The sequence below is a fragment of the Gymnoscopelus microlampas genome, assembly GCF_963454915.1.
Source record: "Gymnoscopelus microlampas genome assembly, chromosome: 21".
NCBI lineage: Eukaryota > Metazoa > Chordata > Actinopteri > Myctophiformes > Myctophidae > Gymnoscopelus > Gymnoscopelus microlampas.
In genome coordinates this window covers 21,727,604-21,749,184 of record NC_139958.1, presented here as the reverse complement: position 1 = coordinate 21,749,184, position 21,581 = coordinate 21,727,604, and the positions used below count along the sequence as shown (strand labels likewise).

Genomic DNA, 21,581 nt, shown 5'->3' with positions numbered 1-21,581 from the left:
CAAGTCACTTGTCACCCATGACAATAATATGACAACACATATGTTTATTGGAATAAATATTATTGCTACTGAATAAATTATAAGAATTTAAGTATCCTTAAGATTATATGTATGCATGCATGTACGCCATGCATGAATATTGGTAGATTCGGCTGTGTCTCTAGTTCTCAGAATCAGAATGAACTTCATGGTCATAACACCAGATTACAGGTGTAAAATAGTCTGTGGAATAATTTTCGGTGCAAGCTCTCCAACACTGTAGTTACAGGAAGAGTTAGAATAAGGAAAGAGAGCGTAGAGAAGTCACACAGCACAAAAAAAACAGGAAGGCACAGTCAAATCAAAGATACAAAGTCCAGTATCAGAATAGCAGTGACATGTTTACCATCCACGGCTGCTAGACGACTTTTCAGCAGTCCATGGTCTGGTTTGGGTGGCAGCGGTGGTGGGTTGTTCCGTCGTTTGATGTCTGGCACCTCAAGAGTGCCAGCCGAGGAACGCTGGCACAAGAAGAGACAGACACATCAGAGAACTTGTCCTGACCTTAAAATGCTGTGGCTCGGCATATGTGAGGAAATAGCAACCATGGCCCCGATAAAATAATATTTTGTGTACTGTATGCATACTTTATGCTGGAGATCATGACTCTGGATGCCGTTGTCCCTGACTTTCACTGGTCTCTCTCTGCCAGTATGTGGTCTCAGGAATGGTGGTTGAATATGAACGGTTGTTTTCTTATAGGGCCTTGCTGTATATCTGGGGGGTGTGGGAACAGAAAGAGCTTAGTAACAGTACGTTATTTGAGAGTATCATAAGATGCTGTATGAAATGTCTCTTACACTGGAGAGATGGGACTGCAAACCAGATATTCCAAATTGCTACAGCAACCTCGCGTAAAAGGATTTACCCCTCCTTGAAACTTCCCAGTTACCTGTGAGAACATGAGCAGGATGAGATAAATACGACTGTTGTGACATGTGGAAAAAATATCTGAGACACTGAAAAACAGTGGTGGAAAGATATTTATTTTTATATTTACTTAAGTACTGTACTTAAGTACAATTTTGAGGTATTTGTACTTTACTTGAGTATTTCCAATTTCTAATACTTTTATCTCAGAGGCAAATATTGTACTTTTACTCCACTACAATTATTTGAAAACTATTTTATACCTAGGCTATTTGAAAATAGCCGATCTGCAAGCTTGCGACGCGTTGTGAGCTTGTAGATCTGCTATTTTCAAAAAATGTAGTACTTTTACTTTTGGTACATTTTGATGCCAATGCTTTTGTACTTTTGCTCAAGTAAATTTTGAATTCCGGACTTTTACTTGCAACGGAGTACTTCTACATTGCAGTATTGATACTTTTACTTAAGTAAAACATTTGAGTACTTTTCCCACCACTGCTGAAAAATTGTACTTTTAGCGAAATGGTAAGTGTACTTTAAGCGAAATGGTGTGGCATTTCGCTAACCACAGCAATACAATACACAAACGATAATATATAAATAATACTGGATTGTTATAAAAAAAAACAAAAAACAAGATAAAGTATGATAATTTTAAAAAAGATTAAAAGTACTGGCAGTCTACCCTTCTGTACATAACGTATCAAACCCCTTCAAATCTTGCTACCACAACTCTCAGCACTAACTTACTAGCCTGGCGTAGCTAGACTATATCACTGCGTGGATATGAGTCTGGTGCTTCCATGAGGACGTTTTGTTTCCCAAGGGGCGGGATCAAAACAATGTCCCTCGACGCAATTGGTTAGACCTACAACCAACTACCAATTACAGTCGCCCATATTCGAATACTGGGCCCTGATTGATGCCCCACGTCTTCTGGAACAGGAAATGGATTCTCTATGGAGCGGTGCCAGACCCAAATCCCAGAGTGCAATTTTTTTTTGCACTCGCAGATTCGTCTGGTCCCAGGCTACTAACTTACATGAAGTCTACCAACTTAATATGATTGCAAAAATGAGTGTGCAAACATAATGGCCTTAAAGTGATGTTGAACTTTGGTAGAAGCTTGGATTGAATATTATCTACAGCGCCTGGGCAAGATAAAAGTCCAAATATTCTCAATCATCTCTAACTGTTACTTCATCAATGTATTTAAAGTTGTCATTCCATTCAACCTCATTATGGTGAAAAAGTTCTCGAAATCACACTTCTAGTACATAAACTAATGCAAACAGCTAATTATCATTGATGCAATGCGATGTGAGAGTGCAGTCTAGCCAACACCAACTCTGGACTCCTGAATCGCTGCCCTCCACACCTTCCTGTCTGGCATCAGGGTCTTGAGCTCTGCAGTGTGGTTAGCTCCGCTGTCACGCTGCAGTGTATCTACATAGGTGGTGTGCCTCTTTTCTTTTCTGGCTTTGCCCTGGGTTGGCTCCCACAGTGTTCGTTTGCTTGCCATCAGTTCTGGGTGCCTGACGCAGTGTCCAGCTAGTCTCATCCTCCCTCAACCTCCTAATTATCATCACTGATAACACGATAACCTATTGATTCTTGTAGCACCAGATAGCTTCCATCAAGGTTAATATAGAAAGAATGCCCTTTTTTATATTTTTCATATTCCATCCTGATTGGCTAAGATTGGCATCAAAAATTTGCAGGTGTGGCTCGTTTTGAACAAAATGCCTCAAATCATGAACGCAGCGTCCGATTCCTGTGAAACTTTACATTGGTCTGTTATAGCGCCACCAGGAGGACGATTTTTGGATATTGCACATTTGAACATATTGTGTCTGTGCAATAAATTCATTCAATGCTGGCTCACCATAACCTACCTGGTCTGACGGAGGCTCCGAGGAGCAAATATTTCAAGTTTACATTCATTTATGCGCTAAAAGTGTGATTCCTTTGTAGTAGGTAATTAAAAACATAGTTCTTCCAACGCCCAATATAACTTTGCTGAGTGATGTCTCAAGATTAGATATGTTACAGTATATTTGCCTACTGGAAATAGATTGAACCTTGCTGTGTTGTGTGATACTTTGTATATACTGTATGTGGAGCTAGCAGGGTGCCCCCTGCCAGTATTTCCAATTTATATGTAGATCAGACCAACCTGTTCATTGGTGGTACGTCCTCTGGACACCAAGTACAGATGAAACCCAGTCAGTCCCAGGACTGGGATAAGGAACAACCCTGATACACTGATCACCACCAATCTGGAAGCTGCTGTCAAGGAAGATGCTCTTTCATTACTCCATGTAAAATTCTTCATTCAATCTTTCCATCCATCATGCAAGCATGCATACACGCACACGCGCACGCGCGCGCACACACACACACACACACACACACACACACACACACACACACACACACACACACACACACACACAAATCCGCACAGCCAGTGTGCTCAAGGATACGTGACAGTGCAGTGCACCTGCCATAGGTCCTCCTGGTGGTTTAGGACATAGAGCAGGCCAAAGGTGAACACACCCACCATATGCACCGTGAGGGAGAGCAGAAACAGGAAGAAGTATCGATAGTTTCTCCTCCCAATGCAGTTGTTTACCCAGGGACAGTGATGGTCAAAGTCCTACAAAAAAAAAAGATAAAATTGCTACTGATGGATTCCTTCGAGGAAAGAGAAAAAAAAACACTGTATGTTTCGCTATCATTTGTCACTAGGTCATTATCAAGCATTAAATGATTCTCAGTGAAATCTCAGTGAAAGCTAAATGATTACCACATTTTGGTAATCATTTAGCTTTCACTGAGATTGAGTGGTTATTAATGCAGCAATAATGCAAGCAAAATGTTTTGGAGGATTAATTACTTTTCTAATATGCTTTGTATTATCTCACTAAAACCTTTTCAAATTTCATTTCCACAGAGACCAAAAAGGATCTACGGCATAGATAACATAGATTCTACGGGAAAGGATTGACCTGATTAATGGGATCTCACTGCCTCGCTCTGTTGTGCTTTGTCTATCATTCTCTCGCTCCTCCACGCTACAGAAATACCTTGTTATTTACTCCAATCTCCCATTATTTACTCCTCCCGGTCCCACTGCTACTTTGCTATACACTCTGGCTCACACATAAGCCCTACTCACTTTCATTTAAGCCACGATCTATACTTTGTCGCTCGACGGAGTCGTGCACAGAAAATAGAAAATCTACAGACTCACAATGTGTGGAATCCGCGAAGCGTTGTGAGCATACAGATCTGCTATATTTGTGGTGCGTGACACCGTCGTATGACGGCGCATACATTAAGCTTACAGTAAGCCTCTATTCACCCATTCTCCTATATTCAATTCCACAGCCATTTTCTTTCCTTTCATCTATCTATGCCTTACTAATTACATGCACAAGCATGGCCCGCTAGGGAAACAAGAAGGTCCCAGATTCGATACCCGGCCTCGGCTAAGTGTTCGAGGTGTCCACAGGCACGGCAGAACACTTAACCCCAAACTACTCTCCCTGTGCGTGTGTCCGCCCCTCCCTCCTCTAACCTCCACACAGTGATCACAGACGCTGCAGTGGGAGCAACGCGGGGGTCTGTAGAAATGACACGAGGCACACCACTTCATCCGCACTTGGACTCCTCTCACTTCCACGTTCTTGTACAGTGGGGCGCGGAAATCATCGTCCTTGTCCTCGTCCTCGTTAGCTGCAACACACCCACACCCACACGCACGCACACACACACACACACACACACACACACACACACACACACACACACACACACACACACACACACACACACACACACACACACACACACACACACACACACACACACACACACACACACACACACAAATGTAAAATAACAGCTACATTTGTATTTCTATACTTGTGGGGACATCATAATTCAGAATGCCATTATTGCAACAAAATGTGCCTTTTTTTTAAACCCTTACTCTGAAGCCAAAAATAGCCAGTCAATAAGCCTAATCCTAACCCTAACTGCAAACCAAAGTCGTTTTAAACCATAAAAACAACCATTTATCTTGTGAGGACCAGAAACATTGTCCTCACAACAAATACTATTATACTTGTGTGGCCCTCACATGTTTCACACACACACACACACACACACACACACACACACACACACACACACACACACACACACACACACACACACACACACACACACACACACACACACACACACACACACACACACACACACACACACGCGTAAAATAACAGCTACTAATAAACTTTACAGGAAGCACAACATAACTGTGTCTTCCTACAGTACTAACCCATTGGGAGTACACCTGCATCCATGAAGGTTGCCATGGTGAAGTTGGCCAGGACAAAAAGGAAGAGGATGGCACAGCATGGTGGCACACCGGGAGAGATCGTCACAGCAATCCACGGACATCTGAACACACACACAAATATATATCGTCAGTGTCGGGCAGGTACCTTGTACAGTATGTCCAAAACGGTTGCTTTTCAGGAAATGGAAAAAATAACCTGTGTTCAAATGGATCCAATGTAGTTATTATTTAGTCAAAAGCTCTTGTTAGATAGACAGACTTCATCAGTTTCATGGTCATTATCACTTTCACCATTTTTCCAAAATAGCAAAAATATCTACAAGCTCACTACGCGTTGCACCGTATACCATTACGAGAAACTTTTTACTGCACTGTTACTTATTCTAATCTGCACAGTATAGAAAAAATGTGTAATAGTGTGTGTGTGTGGGGGGGGGGGGGGGGGGGGGGGTGGTCAGCGTGGCTCTGTAGGAGGCAAGCCGTCTAGAATAAGGGTTCTCAATCTTTTCAGGCCGTGGCTCCCCAAAATAATCATATTTGAACTGGGAACCCCCCACCCTGACGAGCACCCTGACGAGCACTTAGAATTCTTGGAGTTGAGGCGTTACATTTTGTTTGACTCGGTTCCACAGATCAATATTGTAAAAAGAATTGATCTACATGATCAGCTATTGTTTAGTCATTTTTTATACAATAGCTTGTTGATTACTTTTGATGCAGTAATTGTCTTATTCTTTATTTTATTCTTTCATCTTAAAAGGTATTAAAAAGGTCTTACAAGTTCTTAAATGGTCACTTTAGAAATGTGCAGATACCCTCATACACTTATACTGTATGTTGGTTTGTTTAGAAAACAATGTTACACGTGTTCTTTTTTTGGGGGTTTTTTTTATGCCTTTATTGATAGGATAGTAGGTTGACAGGAAATTGGGAGAGAGATGGGGAGGGACATGCAGCAAAGGCCATGGGGGTGGAGCCTAGGTGCCCGGACCACTACACCAGCGATCCGGCCAGTGTGTGTGTGTTCTGAGCTAATCTCAGAAAATGCTGCACCGATCAGTGCCACATTTCTTGTGCACACTGAAAGTGATTATTTTTAATCACGGCAAATGTGAAGTTTCTTAAGGACAATGTTCATGGCATCATTAATTTAATCTGGTATGAGTGTGAGTAATAATGACACCAAGACCAAAAGACAGGCATGTAGGGACATACTCCTTACAGTGCCCAGGTGGAGATGACCTGCAGGTGCCAGAGAATGGCTGCCCCAGGCCATTCTTATAATTAAGAATGTTTTAATTGATTTACTGTAAAAAAGGTTAAAAGATAATAGCCAATTAATAAACGTATAAAATAATACTTCTTAAAAAAGTTATGACCATTTCCCCCATAATTGACATTGTTCAATGAATTTATTGGCTTTTCTTTTTGTCTATGCCAGGCCGAAGGCCGTAGCCGAAGACTATGTTTTCGCCCCTGTCTGTCTGTCCGTCCATCCGTGTGTGTGTGTGTGTGTCTGTGCCACCAGGAGGCCAATCTTTACTCCTACAGATTTTGTCCAAACAACACGCAAATTAGTACACATTATCTCTATAGTCATGTGATCAAGACTAAACATTTTGGCCAATAACTCTTGAACTGTAGCTCGCAAAATAAAAATATTTCTTTCCCTGGATTCCTTGGATTCTCACAATGCATGTTGGCCCGGCCACTTGTGCCAGATTGCATTTTCCGCCATTTTGCGTTTTCTTCAAAACACACTTTTTGCTACAACTCCTACAGATTTGGTCTTAAACTCACACAAACTGGTAAACATTAACTCTGCGGTCATGTGATCAAGATGCGTCAGTAGGCAATCCGGCCTGTCACCTGTGCTCTGAGGACCACACTTTTCTAGTTTGTAATGTTTTAATTCATATGCATAATAGTTGTTTGGAAAATAAATTATTTTAAGCATTTGCAAATACAGATCAATTCCTAAATTGTGCTAGAACCAGAGATGTGTATTGTATTTACAACTAGAAAAAGTGCTCCTCGGAGCACAGGTCTCCGCCAGGTCAGGTAGGTTATTGTGGGCCAGAAATGTTCAGAATTCGCCAATCAGCATGAAATATGACAATTCTGACGGGTCCGTCTTGATCACTTGACTATAGAGATAATGTGTACAGATTTGTGTGATGTTTGGACAAAATTTTGAATAATTATTATTCTCAGGAATAATGTAAAAAATATTGCGCTATAATTGGGCAATGTAAAAAACGTAGCTGGCGCTGTAAAAGGCAAATATGAAAAATGCAGGGCAAAGGTTTTTTTCTTGGCCTCTAGGGAGTGCGCATACAAAGTTTTACGCAGATCGGTGCAGCTATAGGTAAATACGCAAATCAGCTTGTTATAGTGCCACCATGAGACTGATTTGAAAAAAATCAAGTGGCATTTCTTCTACTGCCTAGTGGGGATGTGCGTGCAAAACACGGAACTCGCGCGCTGCATTCATTATTTGAGGCATTTTGTTCCAAACGGAGCACTCCTGCAAACTTTGGAAGCCATTTTAGCCAAGCAGAAAAATCTGAAAGACCTGTTTCGTTTGATGAATATAAAGATACTGTGTACCGATTTGGGTGATGCTTGGACAAAATCTGTAGGAGTAATTAAAAAAAAAATGTTTTGCAAAAATCTACCTCCTGGTGGCGCTATAATAGGCCGATATGAAAAATTGGGGGCTGAGGTTCTGTTCTGGCATCCAGGAAGTGTGTGTGCACAGTTTTGCTGCGATCGGCCCAACGGTGCCGGAGATGTGCTGCACGCACGCACGCACGCACGCACGCACGCACGCACACACACACACACACACACACACACACACACACACACACACACACACACACACACACACACACACACACACACACACACACACACACACACACACACACACACACACACACACACACACACACACACACACACACACACACACCTCAAAGCTTAGAAAAACATTATATCTTTACCCCAACTAAATTGCTGAGTGTGGCTAAAACTGCTGAATTAAACAGAATGAGAGTATGATTATATCTCTATAGTGTGAGATTAGAGAGTGAAGCAATGTAATCAGGTTATAGTGGTAGACGGGCGAGGGGTTCACTGGATTATATTAACGGCATTTGATTGAATGTTGCATTCTTAACCTATATATTCATGGTACTGAAATAAAAAGTAGAGAACATTATGAAATATTTTGTAGTTTAGTATCTTTCATATTAATAGATTTGTTTTTATTGTCCTGGACTGCTGAATGCAGACAGTGTTACTATGTCATGCCATGGACCACAGTCAGGACCAGGATCATCATGTAAAATTGATCCACTGCATGATGTTTGACATAAACACTTCATAGCTTCAAGGGGGGCACTACAATATGAGTAATAAATACATAATTCAAATATTATAGCCAAAGTAACAATTGTCTGCTTTAAACAGACTGATATTCTAGTCCCTGGGTTATGGGGGAGGGGCACCCCCCAGAGGAATGCCTGGTGATGCCATGCCAGCTGCAAACCCAGTAATCCCTGGATTATGAACTCTGGATTACAGACCACTCTGCCAGCCCGTTATTGCGGAATCCTCCCATTAAATGCCACACACAGAGAGCATACTGTACAGTCAGGACTCACCATACATCACAGATCACTACAATAGGACAATATGTACAATCAATTGTATACGTGTTGGTTACCTATACCGTCACTGCAATGGACTATAGGTGTCAATGATAATGCCTGTCAAATTTGATGTTACATTGAAATATCAAATGGTGGTGTAATGATGTAGCTAATAAACAGCCTACTTATGTACACGGACAGCAGTTGTAAAAGCCACAAAACAACACAATTCAGTGAGAGTAAAAAATATATAGGTACAATGTACAATATAACATTTCTGCCATTTCATAATTACAATACAATATACAAGAGACACCATTCATAATCATGGCATGGGTTGAGTTTCCTCATGAAAGAGTAATGGAAATAGAATATGCTTTTCATCACAATTCTGAACAAATCTATGAATTCCAAAAAATGTAACATTTTTATCAAATAATTAGTCAAAGACAGCTTTAGAAATGCGTTGCGGTTCATTTACAGTATGTAGATTAAGGGGCACATAATACGATCACCCCTAAAGCTGACATGGAGGATTTGTATCCAAGTCTTTTCATGTAAGAACATGCTGATATCAGTTACATTAAGCTGTGTAACATACGGCCATCTCTGTGTAAGTATACACCTATCAAGCATTCAAAAGATTGATTAAATCACAAGAAAGGGGTGCTCCACAAAGCGCATATCTCTGCCAGGCCTAGTGGTGTTTCTTTTTGTTGTTGTAAGAAATAGGTAAGTAAATTGGGGATAAGTCCCTGCGACGTACTAGCATCATGTCCAGGGGGGGTGTACATGTACATCAAGCTGCTTCATGTTAAGGACACAGGAGATAGATAGGCTCTTGACCTACAGTATGGCCCATATGGCTCAGGAAGTGTTGGTTCCAAACCTTTGGCTCCAAACCTTTCCAGTATCCCAAGAGGTTGCATGGATTATGGTCATCACGTCCCGTTGTCAGTCATTCAATTGAGTGATCTGTGTCAGTCAATAATAATGTGGGAACACAACCTGACAGAAATAAAAAAAAAGGGTCATATTAGTCTGCCTACTTACCCTACATTTACAAGAGCTCCCTCCACACAGCTGATTCAAATGAATGATCAATGGCTCTTGACACTTGCTCTTAGCAGTACTAGTAGCCTAACTCCTGTCCTGCGTTTCATTCTAACTGGCTGCTGTTGCTGCTGTGACACCTGAATCTCTGCATGGGGATTGTTAAATGACATCAGCTCTTGATAATAAGCATTGAACATTAATTTGAATCAGCCGTGTGGAGGAAGATCTTGTAGGATAAGTAGGCAGACACATTTTTTTATTTCTGTCAGGTTGTGTTACCACATAACTTTTTGACTAATTTGATCATTCAAATTTAATTGAATGACTGACAACAGGAAGTGATGCCCATAATTGACACCCCCCTTTTCCTCAGTAAGCTCCTTGGGAAAGTCTTCTTTGGTGTGTGTGTGTGTGTGTGTGTGTGTGTGTGTGTGTGTGTGTGTGTGTGTGTGTGTGTGTGTGTGTGTGTGTGTGTGTGTGTGTGCGTGTGCGTGTGCGTGCGTGTGAGCGTGTCTCCGGGGGTTATCTTGCAAACGCTGGACCAATCAGCGCCATATTTCTTGTGCACTCTGCCAGTAGCCCAAAGAGGTGCCTCCATGTCATAGATCAGTGGTTCTCAAAGTGGGGTCAGGGGTCCTTGAGGGGGTGTATATTCGAGATCAAGAGTTCTGTAAGGATGTGGTGCTCAAAGAACATGTGATGAAACTCACTGATAGTAATAATGAAGGCAGTGAGGCACACAAAAAAGTTATAAATTATTCAAATTACAACTCTTTTATGTATTTATTGTCTAGCCAGCATTTTACACACAGTGTTTCCACATGCTGGACATGTGGATTTTTTTGTATCTGCCTCCTCCAACTTTCCTTTCTTTGCAATATTACAAATGGTGTTGGAATTAGATTTGCCCCATACTAAAATTATATTGGTGTAATTATTATATGTTAAGTATGAATCATTCAAGTATGATCTAGATCCACTATCCATCTATAATCTCATCTGTAAAAAAGAGAATATAGTGATGTTAAAATTATATAATAGTATTCCAAACAGGAACCCCAGTCAAAATTAACAGGACAGAGCTCAGGTGACATAAAGAAAAATGTATGCAGGCTTCCTGCAAGATGTCTTTCGATTGACTCCAGGGGTCCCCTGCTAGGCTAAATGACTGATAGTTAGGACTTAGGACCTAAATGGACCCCTTATGGGCCTGTAACTCAGAGAGTGCACAAAGGGAACCAAATGCACCATTACAGGTCCATGTGGTTCCATCTGTACACTCTCAGAGTTAAATAAACACTAAGGTTTTAACAGTGTAGATTGTGTTCCCAGAGATAATAATCATATCAAATGGGCTCCAAGGTCTACTGCAGGGGTCTTCAACAGGGGGTCCGGGACACCTAAGGGGTCCTCAGAGTTATTACAAAGGGGCCGCCATATCTTTTTTTACATTAACCACTTGAACCCTAGTATCCCTATTCTGGGGGGAACATTAGCAGATCTACAAGCTCATTTTGCCGCTACTTTCGGCAAAGTGGTTTGGTGTAGAGGGAAAAAAGAGCAGACCAAGTACATAGGCAAAGGTCAGGTTTACTAAGTATTGAGGGTTTGTTTAAGTGGTTAAATGTTTGTAATAAACAATAACCATTAATTTACACTGATAGTCTTTGAAGCTATCTATGAAATCTATGAAAAAGTTTAATCTGAAACACAATTTTATACAATATGTAGTGGGGGTCCCTGCTTCATCTCTCTCTCAGCTAGGGGGTCCTTGTCCTGAAAAACATTGAAGACGCCTGGTCTAATGTATATCAAACTGGCGGGTCCATGCATTGGAAATCGGTTGAGAATCACTGGGGATTAAAGTGTGGATGCCTGTGCATGGACGGACAGCCATCCTCCCTCACTGGTTTGAGACCATCTGGACAGACAGGGAAGGACAGTTCATTACACTGCAGTGTGGTCAGACAAGCCCCACCTAATGAAACAGCCGAGCCAGAGATGTATTAAATCACACAGAATGCTAAGCCGCTCGACAATCTGCACATTGCCCTCGGCCCGCAGTGGGTCAGTGGCACAGCCACCACTTAGACCTGATTTATACTTTGAAAATAGCCGATCTACAAGCGCACAACGCGTCGCATAGCGACGCGTTGTGAGCTCGTAGGTCGGCTATTTTCGGTGCGCAACTAAGTATAAATCAGGGTTCGATTCGTCAAGCATAAGCAAGCAGCACGGCACTGCAAAGGCAGCCAAGGCTCCCTTCGGTGTTTTGTGATTTGTTACCAGTAATATTGTGAGTCACACTGAATGAAATGTGATAATAGTCTGATGAATGTCATCCCTATGATATAATTTATCTGAGATTTACTGTGCCAAACGATTCTGTACAGACCATCAAAAGGAGAAAATTGTATTGTCCAAAGTTGAACACACAATAATTAGGTTCAGCTTCTTGCCTGATGGCATCCGTCAAACATGCTGCAACCAGCATTTGCAGCAGCCTACCGGTTATGCAGTGCCTTAGTCTACGTCTATTCTCTTAATGATCTGTGTCTTCATGTTTTAATGCTTAATGTTTAATGTAAAGCACGTTTGAATTGCCTTGTTGTTGAAATGTGCTACACGAATACACTTGCCTTGCCTTGTGTCTGTGTCAGACTGTTATTTTTAGATATGTATTTGTGTCCTTTTTTTCTGTTGCACTACCATTTTCTCATGTATGCAAGTACACAAGAAAATGTCAATAAATGTAATATTGAATCTTGAATCTTTTGCAATGTTTGCACCTATTATCCACACTATTCTACTGTGTCCCCCCCCCCCCCCCCCTACAACGGAGACATTTGAAAACAGTGCTGACCACGTTTTGTTTTGAAAAATGAAGCATTGCTTTGTAAAAATGGACAGCAGGAACGGAGACCTTTTGAGAACGATGACGCACACACCTACGTTCGCTTCCTTATTGGGATCTTATCAGTCAAAAACGTATCCTTCCCTGATTTATCACATCCCTATCACGTGAACATTTTTCCGGAAGAAAAACAAACAATATCTCAACTAACACCAGTGTGATGATTAATTGAATTAATTAAGTGTCACGTACGTACATTAAGCTGTACCTACTGTATGTACAGTATATTCATACAGTATGTAGACAAGGCACAGTAATACACAACATAAACAACCGTCAGTACAAAATGACATGTCTGCAGAGAGCTTAAAAACGAATGTATACTTCATCGACCAACCATGTTTAACAAAAACTATATTTCCAACATGAAAAAAAAAATCAGTTAAAACAATTGTGTTGTTCTTGTCATCGTTTGATGAAACATACATTAGCTGTTGGGCGTAGATGACCTATCTAATAAACAATAGACAGCAGTGAAGTACAAACACAGACAAACTTTCAAGGCCAGAGGAACAAAAGCAGGAAGTTTCTGCTTCAGCTCATGAAACTCTAATGAAACCTATCAGGCAAAGGAAGTTATTTTTTGGCCAATCAAACCTGCAGTTGAAGTGAAAAATGGGGCACACGCACTCATACAAAACACGCACGCACGCACACGCACGCACGCACGCACACACACACACACACACACACACACACACACACACACACACACACACACACACACACACACACACACACACACACACACACACACACACACACACACACACACACACACACACACACACAGCTCTCTTCTGATGAATTTAGGAATTTTGTGGCTACCGAAGCTAAAACACTAGTGAAGGGGTAAACTTCGGCAACATAAATACTGGCTATAGGAAGATTTAATGCATCTTAGAGTATCCTAAATGAAATCTCACGTGGACCATCACCTGACTGGCATTCACTTACTATATGATTATGAATCACAACAGCTAGAGTTAAGTTAACTGATATTATGCAACCACTATGTAACCAAGGTGGAGATGAATAGAATGTGGCACCTGTCCATCTATGTACACCTTTTTGAGGAACAGTCAGTGCAAATGCTGACTTAACAGATGAGTATAGTATAGAGTATGTTCTGCTCATAACAGATCACTATTAGCAAAGGGCAGTTAACATTTAATTAACTTTTTGCCTCCTATTTGGTTATAGAAAATTATTCTAGCTTCCTGTTATACTAATCTGAATGAATCTTTGTCTCCATACCTCCAGATCTAAAGGCCAGACAGCCTGTGTTTTACAACTGTTATCTTGTTTAGGCTACTGTAACTAAGACAGATACTAGGGAAATACTAAACCTACAGACATTATGGCAGGAATGGGTGAGGTTTGGTGAGCTCATTTCCTCTCATGGGGGATCTCAGAGATACACTTTGATTTCAGCAGCAACACCAGAGCTGTCTCAAATTGTAATAAATTTGAACCAGATCAAGTTCTAAATATCAGATATAATACCACTTTACCGGCTCAGTTGCCTTGTGGTTATTTCGGGGTTCAATCCCTGTCCGAGTCATACCAAAACCTATAAATATGGTATACTGTACAATGCCTCCTTGCTTGGCACTCAGCATCAAGTGTTGGATTGGGAGTCAAGTCCCTGCAACATCCTAGCTAGCATCATGTCCAGTTGATGTGTGTATACATCAAGCTGCCTCACACTACGGAAACAGGAGACCTATGGGCCACATGGCTTTGGATTCACCATTTGTTCCCAAGGCTACTTACTTATCTACTTAATAGTATACTACATTTTCTAAACCTGCAAGATGATGTGATAGTAGGTTAGCATCACACTCCCAATTAAAAAGCATCAGATTTCAATCGATCACAATAGCCAGCCAAACAAGATAAACATAATAGAAAGCTTTCCCCAGCTTGTTTATAGTTTCCTGTTGCTTCAGCAGACTGTTGAGACATTTTAGGATTAAAATAGAGGTCAATCAATAGCAATCAACTCAACAGCCATAGCCGTTTTGAAGCCAAATGTGGGACGAAACAACGATTTTACCCTTTTGATTTATTTATCCACGTACTCTCTATCAGATATTAATATTGATTTATACTTGAAAACATCCCTGCATTCTTGACTGTAATGAATATGAGTATATTAATTTAATTGGGATGTTATGGAGGGTTATCTCTGTTCACCAATTGATAATAGACCAATTATTTGTTTACTAACATTGAGACTGGACGCACAGGTGATTGTTTCACGCAATCAATTCCCAACCTGTTGTTTTGGGGTGAACTGGTTTCAGCACACCCCAACCCCCTCTTGTGTGTTGGCTAGTGAGGCGCGTCCTAGCGAGACCTGACAGAACAGCACGCTCTATAGATCACATCAACAGTAAGTATGTCAATGTACTGTATTGTTGCTGTTCAAAAAACTAATGGGACAGTTTGCAGTTTTACCTGAATTTAGCCAAATCCATAAATAAAGTTGTCAGTTTTGTTTGATAGGAAAATCTGTACAAAACTGGCATCGTAAATAATCTCCCAGTAGCCTAAAAAAACACATGCAAACAGCTCATGGGAAATTCAAAGATTCCAGAAGCCATGTTTCCCAGATGAGGGATCATTGGTCAGGGGATCCTAATCCTACATTCAAAATCTGCTGGCAAAAACCAATTGAAACCCTGTTGGGTTAGAGGATACAGGGGAAACACAGATCTAGGGCAGATATGGTTGCAGCAGTCAAAGGTCAGTAGTCTTAAGCCTGATTTACTTTGTCGTACAACGGTGTATAAATTAAGCTATAGCATAGATCTGCCTTGGTTGGCCTCCTCATGCAGTCTATCAGTCTTTGATAGAGGAGGACCCTAAGGTATAGTTTAACACACAAAAGAGTTCACATGAAAATGGTTTGCTTTTGTCCACCGTAGTTCTCAATTGCAGTTTGAAATGGCAACTGTTTTAATATAAGCTGACAGTCAGATTTCTAGGCAATATACTACTAAGCGGTAGTAGGCATCAGTGTCACTAGACTGGAAGATATAAGGGGATTTAGTTATAAAGTGGGATATTATGATCACTTCCTTTCTACGAGTGTGTGTGTGTGTGTGTGTGTGTGTGTGTGTGTGTGTGTGTGTGTGTGTGTGTGTGTGTGTGTGTGTGTCACAAATGCGCACACACACACACACACACACACACACACACACACACACACACACACACACACACACACACACACACACACACACACACACACAATACATGTGGATATATATTACACACACACACACACACACACACACACACACACACACACACACACACACACACACACACACACACACACACACACACACACACACACACACACACACACATAAAGTGTGATATATACACATTATGTGGATATACTGTACAGTATATACACCACAGTGTGTGTGTGTGTGTGTGTGTGTGTGTGTGTGTGTGTGTGTGTGTGTGTGTGTGTGTGTGTGTGTGTGTGTGTGTGTGTGTGTGTGTGTGTGAGAGAGAGAGAGAGAGAGAGAGAGAGAGAGAGAGAGAGAGGGAGGGAGAGAGACAACAATGCACTGGGCTGGGGAAAGTAGGCTATACCATTGAATCAGTGAGAATATGAAATATGATGCCTGCCATAATGGTCTGGACATGGACTATACATACAGTAATGTATATATAAAGATTAGACTACCACAAAACATGAACAGGCAAATGTCCCTTTAATAATTGTATGGAAGATAACGGACGGGACAGACAACCCAATCAGATGATGCAATGAGAGTTGCCCTATAGTTTGGGACATATCAACAGGGAACGTAAATCAACTTTTCCTTTAGGCCATCATACGACTATAGTAGCTTATTGTGAGTTTAACTTACGTGAAGACAAAGAATAAAGAAGTTGATGCGATGAGGAGACTGGCTGCTGTCGACACTGGGATGAAGGCGCCGGGTTTCAATCTCTCAACGCCGCTGCTGCTGGTGGGCATCCTGTCGTTTCCACAGGCATCAGTATTTCCTTCTAACGAAAGGCAATAACAACAGATTTGGTAAGAAGTGGCCTACAGTCTGCGTGCGTTTCGCCTCCCTTCGTCTTCCGCAAATCAGACGAAAACGTAGGCATTATTCCCAAAGAAAGAAGGCAGAACACAAACTGCACTGCTTACTATCCTGTATCCTATCCGATGATGCGATGCACCCGGCCGGCAGATCAGCGTCAGACGTAGTGCTGGTCCGTTATTTTATTTGCTCCACTGCGCCCTCTACAGATCTGGTCAATATAAATTACCATTGACCAGGTCTGTAGAGGGCGCAGCGGAGTAAAATAAATGATTTCCATCTGGCGGATATATTTTATTTTATGCCCAAAAAGTGTATTATACAGAAAAGGTGGGGTGCTGAGAGGCTTTCCACCCTGGAGAATAGACTTTCAACAATACAAAACAGTCTTTGTTTTGGTGAGTAGCGAAGTAGTTTTGTTTATTTTTTACTAAAGACGGAGACCTCGCACGGCAGTGCAATGTTCTGTCTATGAGCAGAGCAGCGCTGCTGGCAGAGCGTTAGAGAGAACTCACTAAAACGCTCTGGACCAGGGCTACGTCAAACGGCACACTAGCTGATGTATCCTGGTGGGAGGTGGAGCTTTGTGACGCGGTACAGTATGTATGCTGAATCCAGTGGTGTAAAGTAATTAAGTACTTGTACTCAAGTACTGTGCCTAAGTACAATTTGAGGTATTTTTGAGTGGTGCTAGCCACTCCAAGGACTGACTGTGTGTGTGTGTGTGTGTGTGTGTGTGTGTGTGTGTGTGTGTGTGTGCGCGCGCGCGGCTGTGCGTGCGTGCGTGCGTGTGTGTGTGTGTGTGTGTCCATCCGTATGAGCACGGCCTCAACAGCTCTGTGTCCGTATGAGCACGGCCTCAACAGCTGCAGCTGATTGCAACAAGATGCAACCAGTTACACTAATTATTAATTCATCAAAGGTACCACTCTCTTCACACTGGGTGTGATTTTTACTTTACTGGAGAATTTCCTATTTTCAGTAGCCTACTTTTACTTCTACTCCACATCTCAGAGGCAAATATTGTACTTTTACCCCACTACAATTATTTGAAAACTTTATAGTAAACTTTGTAGATTTTGATTATTATTACCAAACCATTTGAAAAAAGATTGCAGATCTGCAAGCGCAATGCATTGCAATGCAAGCATATTGTGAGCTTGTAGATCTATCATTTTCTAAAATGAATTCCGGACTTTTACTTGTAACAGAGTATTTCTACATTGATTGCAGTATTGATACTTTTACTTAAGTAAAAAATGTGAGTACTTTTCCCACCACTGATGCTGAATCCCTTGCTTTAATTATGTAGCCGAATGAACTTGTCATGATTTTATTATGTATTTATTTATTATAAGTTAGATCGTTTGATAAGGCTTTGTGAAATTCTCTGCCTGGATATTGTTGCCATTCTCATGATGAGACATGTTTGCAAAACCTATCAGTTGCTGACAGTGATATTTCAACCCACTTTTCCTAATCATGTCTGGATTTTACTACTGATTCTTAGCTAGATGAAGTTGAAGAGTCAGGCACAATAAAAGATTAGTCGCCAAACCTTAAGTGATCCATCCATTCATTTGTGTAAAATTAAATGAATAAAATAAAATAAAAATATTAAAAACAACTACCCAGACACGTGGCTGGAGTTCTACAGTGTGATAAATAGGCCAAACCACAACTGGAAGGCCAGTGACATTATTCAAAAGGTTCAGCGAACAATTAATGACAGACACTCTTTAATCCAATTTAAAATCGTTCACAGGCTGCATTTTTCCCCAACTAAATTGAATAAGATATTTTCCAACTCTTCTCCCTTGTGTGGGAAGTGTTCTATTGAACAGGGAACTCTGTCTCACCAATTCATTACATGCCATAAATTGCAAAACCTCTGGAGTCAGCTGTTCGATTTTCTTTCCAAAGCTTATAAAAGAGACTTTCCCCCTGCCCCTTTGACCGCACTTTTTGGAATTGTGGAACCAGGAATGGTCCACAATAAATTTGAAAATCAGGCCATCTCACTATCTACCCTGTTAGCCAGGAAGTTAATTCTCCAGGCCTGGAAATCAGAGAAACCTCCGACAATCAATATGTAGCTAAAGGAGCTGGGAGGAGTGTTGCACCTGGAGAGGATAAGGTTCACCCTTTCTGATAGGGAGCCCCTATTTCAGAAGATCTGGGCACCTACTCTTGGGCTGCTCAATGAGATGAATTGAGTGAATATAGTGTTGTGTTGCCCCCTGGGGTAGTACCTGTTGTATGCCTTTATATTATAGTAGATTGTGATGTTGTTCGTTTTGCCCTCTGGGTGTGTGCCATCATCAGCCTCATGTTGCTTGTATGTCGTTTTGTTTAGTTAAGTTGTGTATGTTGTTGTTCTGTTATGTATGCCTCTGTTTTGTTTCTTGTTTTAGGTTGTTTTTGTCTAATATCTGAAAAATACCTGTGTGAGAGGAAAAAAACTACAATAAACAGATGTTTAAAAAAAAGAAAAAAAGAATCTAAGAGCACTCAATGTTTCTGTCATAGGTTAACAAATGGCTGGCCATCAGTTTCATGTTTCATCCCTCGATCAGCCCAAGTTCTCCACTTGACTCCACACCAATGAAGTCCTCTTCCAAAATATGTCTGTTTCCAACATCATCACAACACACAACTGGTTGACTTCCTGGAAGAAACGCAGTGATCCTTTGAGTGTGTTTTCTCTAGGCTCTTCATCAGTGTTCTGGTCACCAGAACACTGATGAAGAGCCTAGAGAAACCACTCTTCAGGAACCACAGGTTCTGGCACCAGAATCTGGTGCCAGAACCTGTGGTTCCTGAAGAGTGGTGGGGGTGCAGACTTGTACATGGACTCCTGGTGCCCTGCTTAGTGTCTGGTAAGGCAAGTTTATTTGTATGTATAGCACATTTCAACAAGGCAATCCCAAAGAGCTTTACACAAACCATTAAGCATCAAGACATTAAGACGCAGAGCACAAGTGAGCGCAAAAAGAAACATAAAAGGAGATTTAAAACAGTATAATTAGTCTACAGTGCAGAAGAAATGATTAAAAAGCAGCAGCAATCAGAAATGTATTTTAGCTTTGATTTAATTGAACAGGGAGCCAGTGTAAAGATCTATCTGGAGTGATGTGAGTCACTTTCTTTGTACTAATAAGGACTTGAGCAGCAACATCCTGCTGGCTGTGGCTGTGATCTTCAATATTCCACATTATTTCTTTGTCATAGAGCGTGTGAATGAGAGCAACAGAGACTGTATACATACACTGTCTCTCAACCAGTGGGCCATGGACAGCTAGTGGTCCATGGCATAATTGCAGGTGGTCCATGGGAAAATGTTAAAATAAATATCTATTGTACATTTCTTAAATGTATTAAAAATATGTTGAAATAATATTTTATTAGTCCATCAAATGTAACATTTTTTGTGGGGGGGGGGGGGGGGGGCACTAAAATGAAATAATTACTTTTAAGGGCTTGATATCTATACAGTAGTTAGTTGTGCTAGTTAAGATAATTAATGTTAAATATGAATAAATATGAAAGGAGATAGGGTCCGCACAGCAGTTTTAGGTAAAGGAATTACTACTATTACTACTATTATAGCAACGTTTCGATCTCACAGGGTCTTCATCAGGTCAGTATACTATAAATATTAATACATAATAAAATTACTGTTTTTCCTTGTTATATACTATTGCTGTGGGGAGGTGTGGTGTGGTGGTCCTTGAGGACTGGAAAATATGCTGGTGGTCCAGAGCTCAAAAAAAGGTTGGGAACCATAGATCTCTATCCTGATCCAGTTACCAAGCAAACTTACAAGGCATGACTCGGGTCATAGTACCTCCCATACCCCATGCACTGAAGCTACTGTAATGCAGAGAACAGAGTTGTACAACCCACCAAATTTTGGAAACTGAATTCTTGTCTGTCTCATTGTGTTATGAGTGCCCCATTCAGATTCTGCTTTGACAGTTCAAACAGTCAGTCAGCGTCCAGCTAAGCCCAGTTCAAGTATGCAAGTGAGGGCGGCCAGCCGGCCAAGCGTGTGGTGGCTGTAGCCAGTGTGTTCCTGGTCTATTGGCTGACTCATCTTATTTTATGCATCACCAACACTATCCACACTTCATCATTAATAGTGGAGGTGGCTAGCTTCAATCAGTATATTGCTGCAGCCTCCTATACCTGCATCATCTCTTACATATTTCTGCATGGGGTCGTTCTCGCAGAAGAAAAAGCTTTTATTGTTCACTTAAGCAGGATTATGTTAATAAACTTGATAGTCTGTGACCCCATACACCCCGATAGTCATCATGAAATTAAGCTTCCCCTCGTTCTACTTTTGCTCATCAATTCAAGCATTCAGATGGCCAACAATATACGTATACTGCAGCTGCTGTGTACTCAAATATTAATTATCACTGTATATCAAAGTAGTGATGGGCTGGTATCTATGACGGCATTATATTTTTTCTGTAACCACTTAAATCTTTCTGAACATTTTCCACAAAATTACTCAGGACCTTCAAATCCAAATAGCTTTGCTTACTTTACAGAAGACCAAACATGAAACATCATATCCTCTACTTTTGTGC

General features: G+C 41.1%; 1 protein-coding gene across 1 annotated transcript in view; it reads right to left on the bottom strand.

Moving 5' to 3' along the window:
* Nucleotides 1-17,089, bottom strand: part of zdhhc8a (zDHHC palmitoyltransferase 8a) — a 41,596-nt gene extending 24,507 nt beyond the window's left edge. Inside the window, exons 1-8 of the mRNA XM_084046519.1 lie at nt 16,804-17,089; nt 5,258-5,379; nt 4,493-4,650; nt 3,396-3,568; nt 3,086-3,188; nt 840-931; nt 627-756; nt 386-500 (exon numbers count right to left, since the gene is read on the bottom strand). Of these exons, the coding sequence (XP_083902645.1) occupies nt 386-500; nt 627-756; nt 840-931; nt 3,086-3,188; nt 3,396-3,568; nt 4,493-4,650; nt 5,258-5,379; nt 16,804-16,913 (1,003 nt within the window). The 5' untranslated portion in view covers nt 16,914-17,089. The remainder of the gene's footprint in view (nt 1-385; nt 501-626; nt 757-839; nt 932-3,085; nt 3,189-3,395; nt 3,569-4,492; nt 4,651-5,257; nt 5,380-16,803) is intronic.
* Between the last annotated feature and the right edge of the window lie 4,492 nt (nt 17,090-21,581).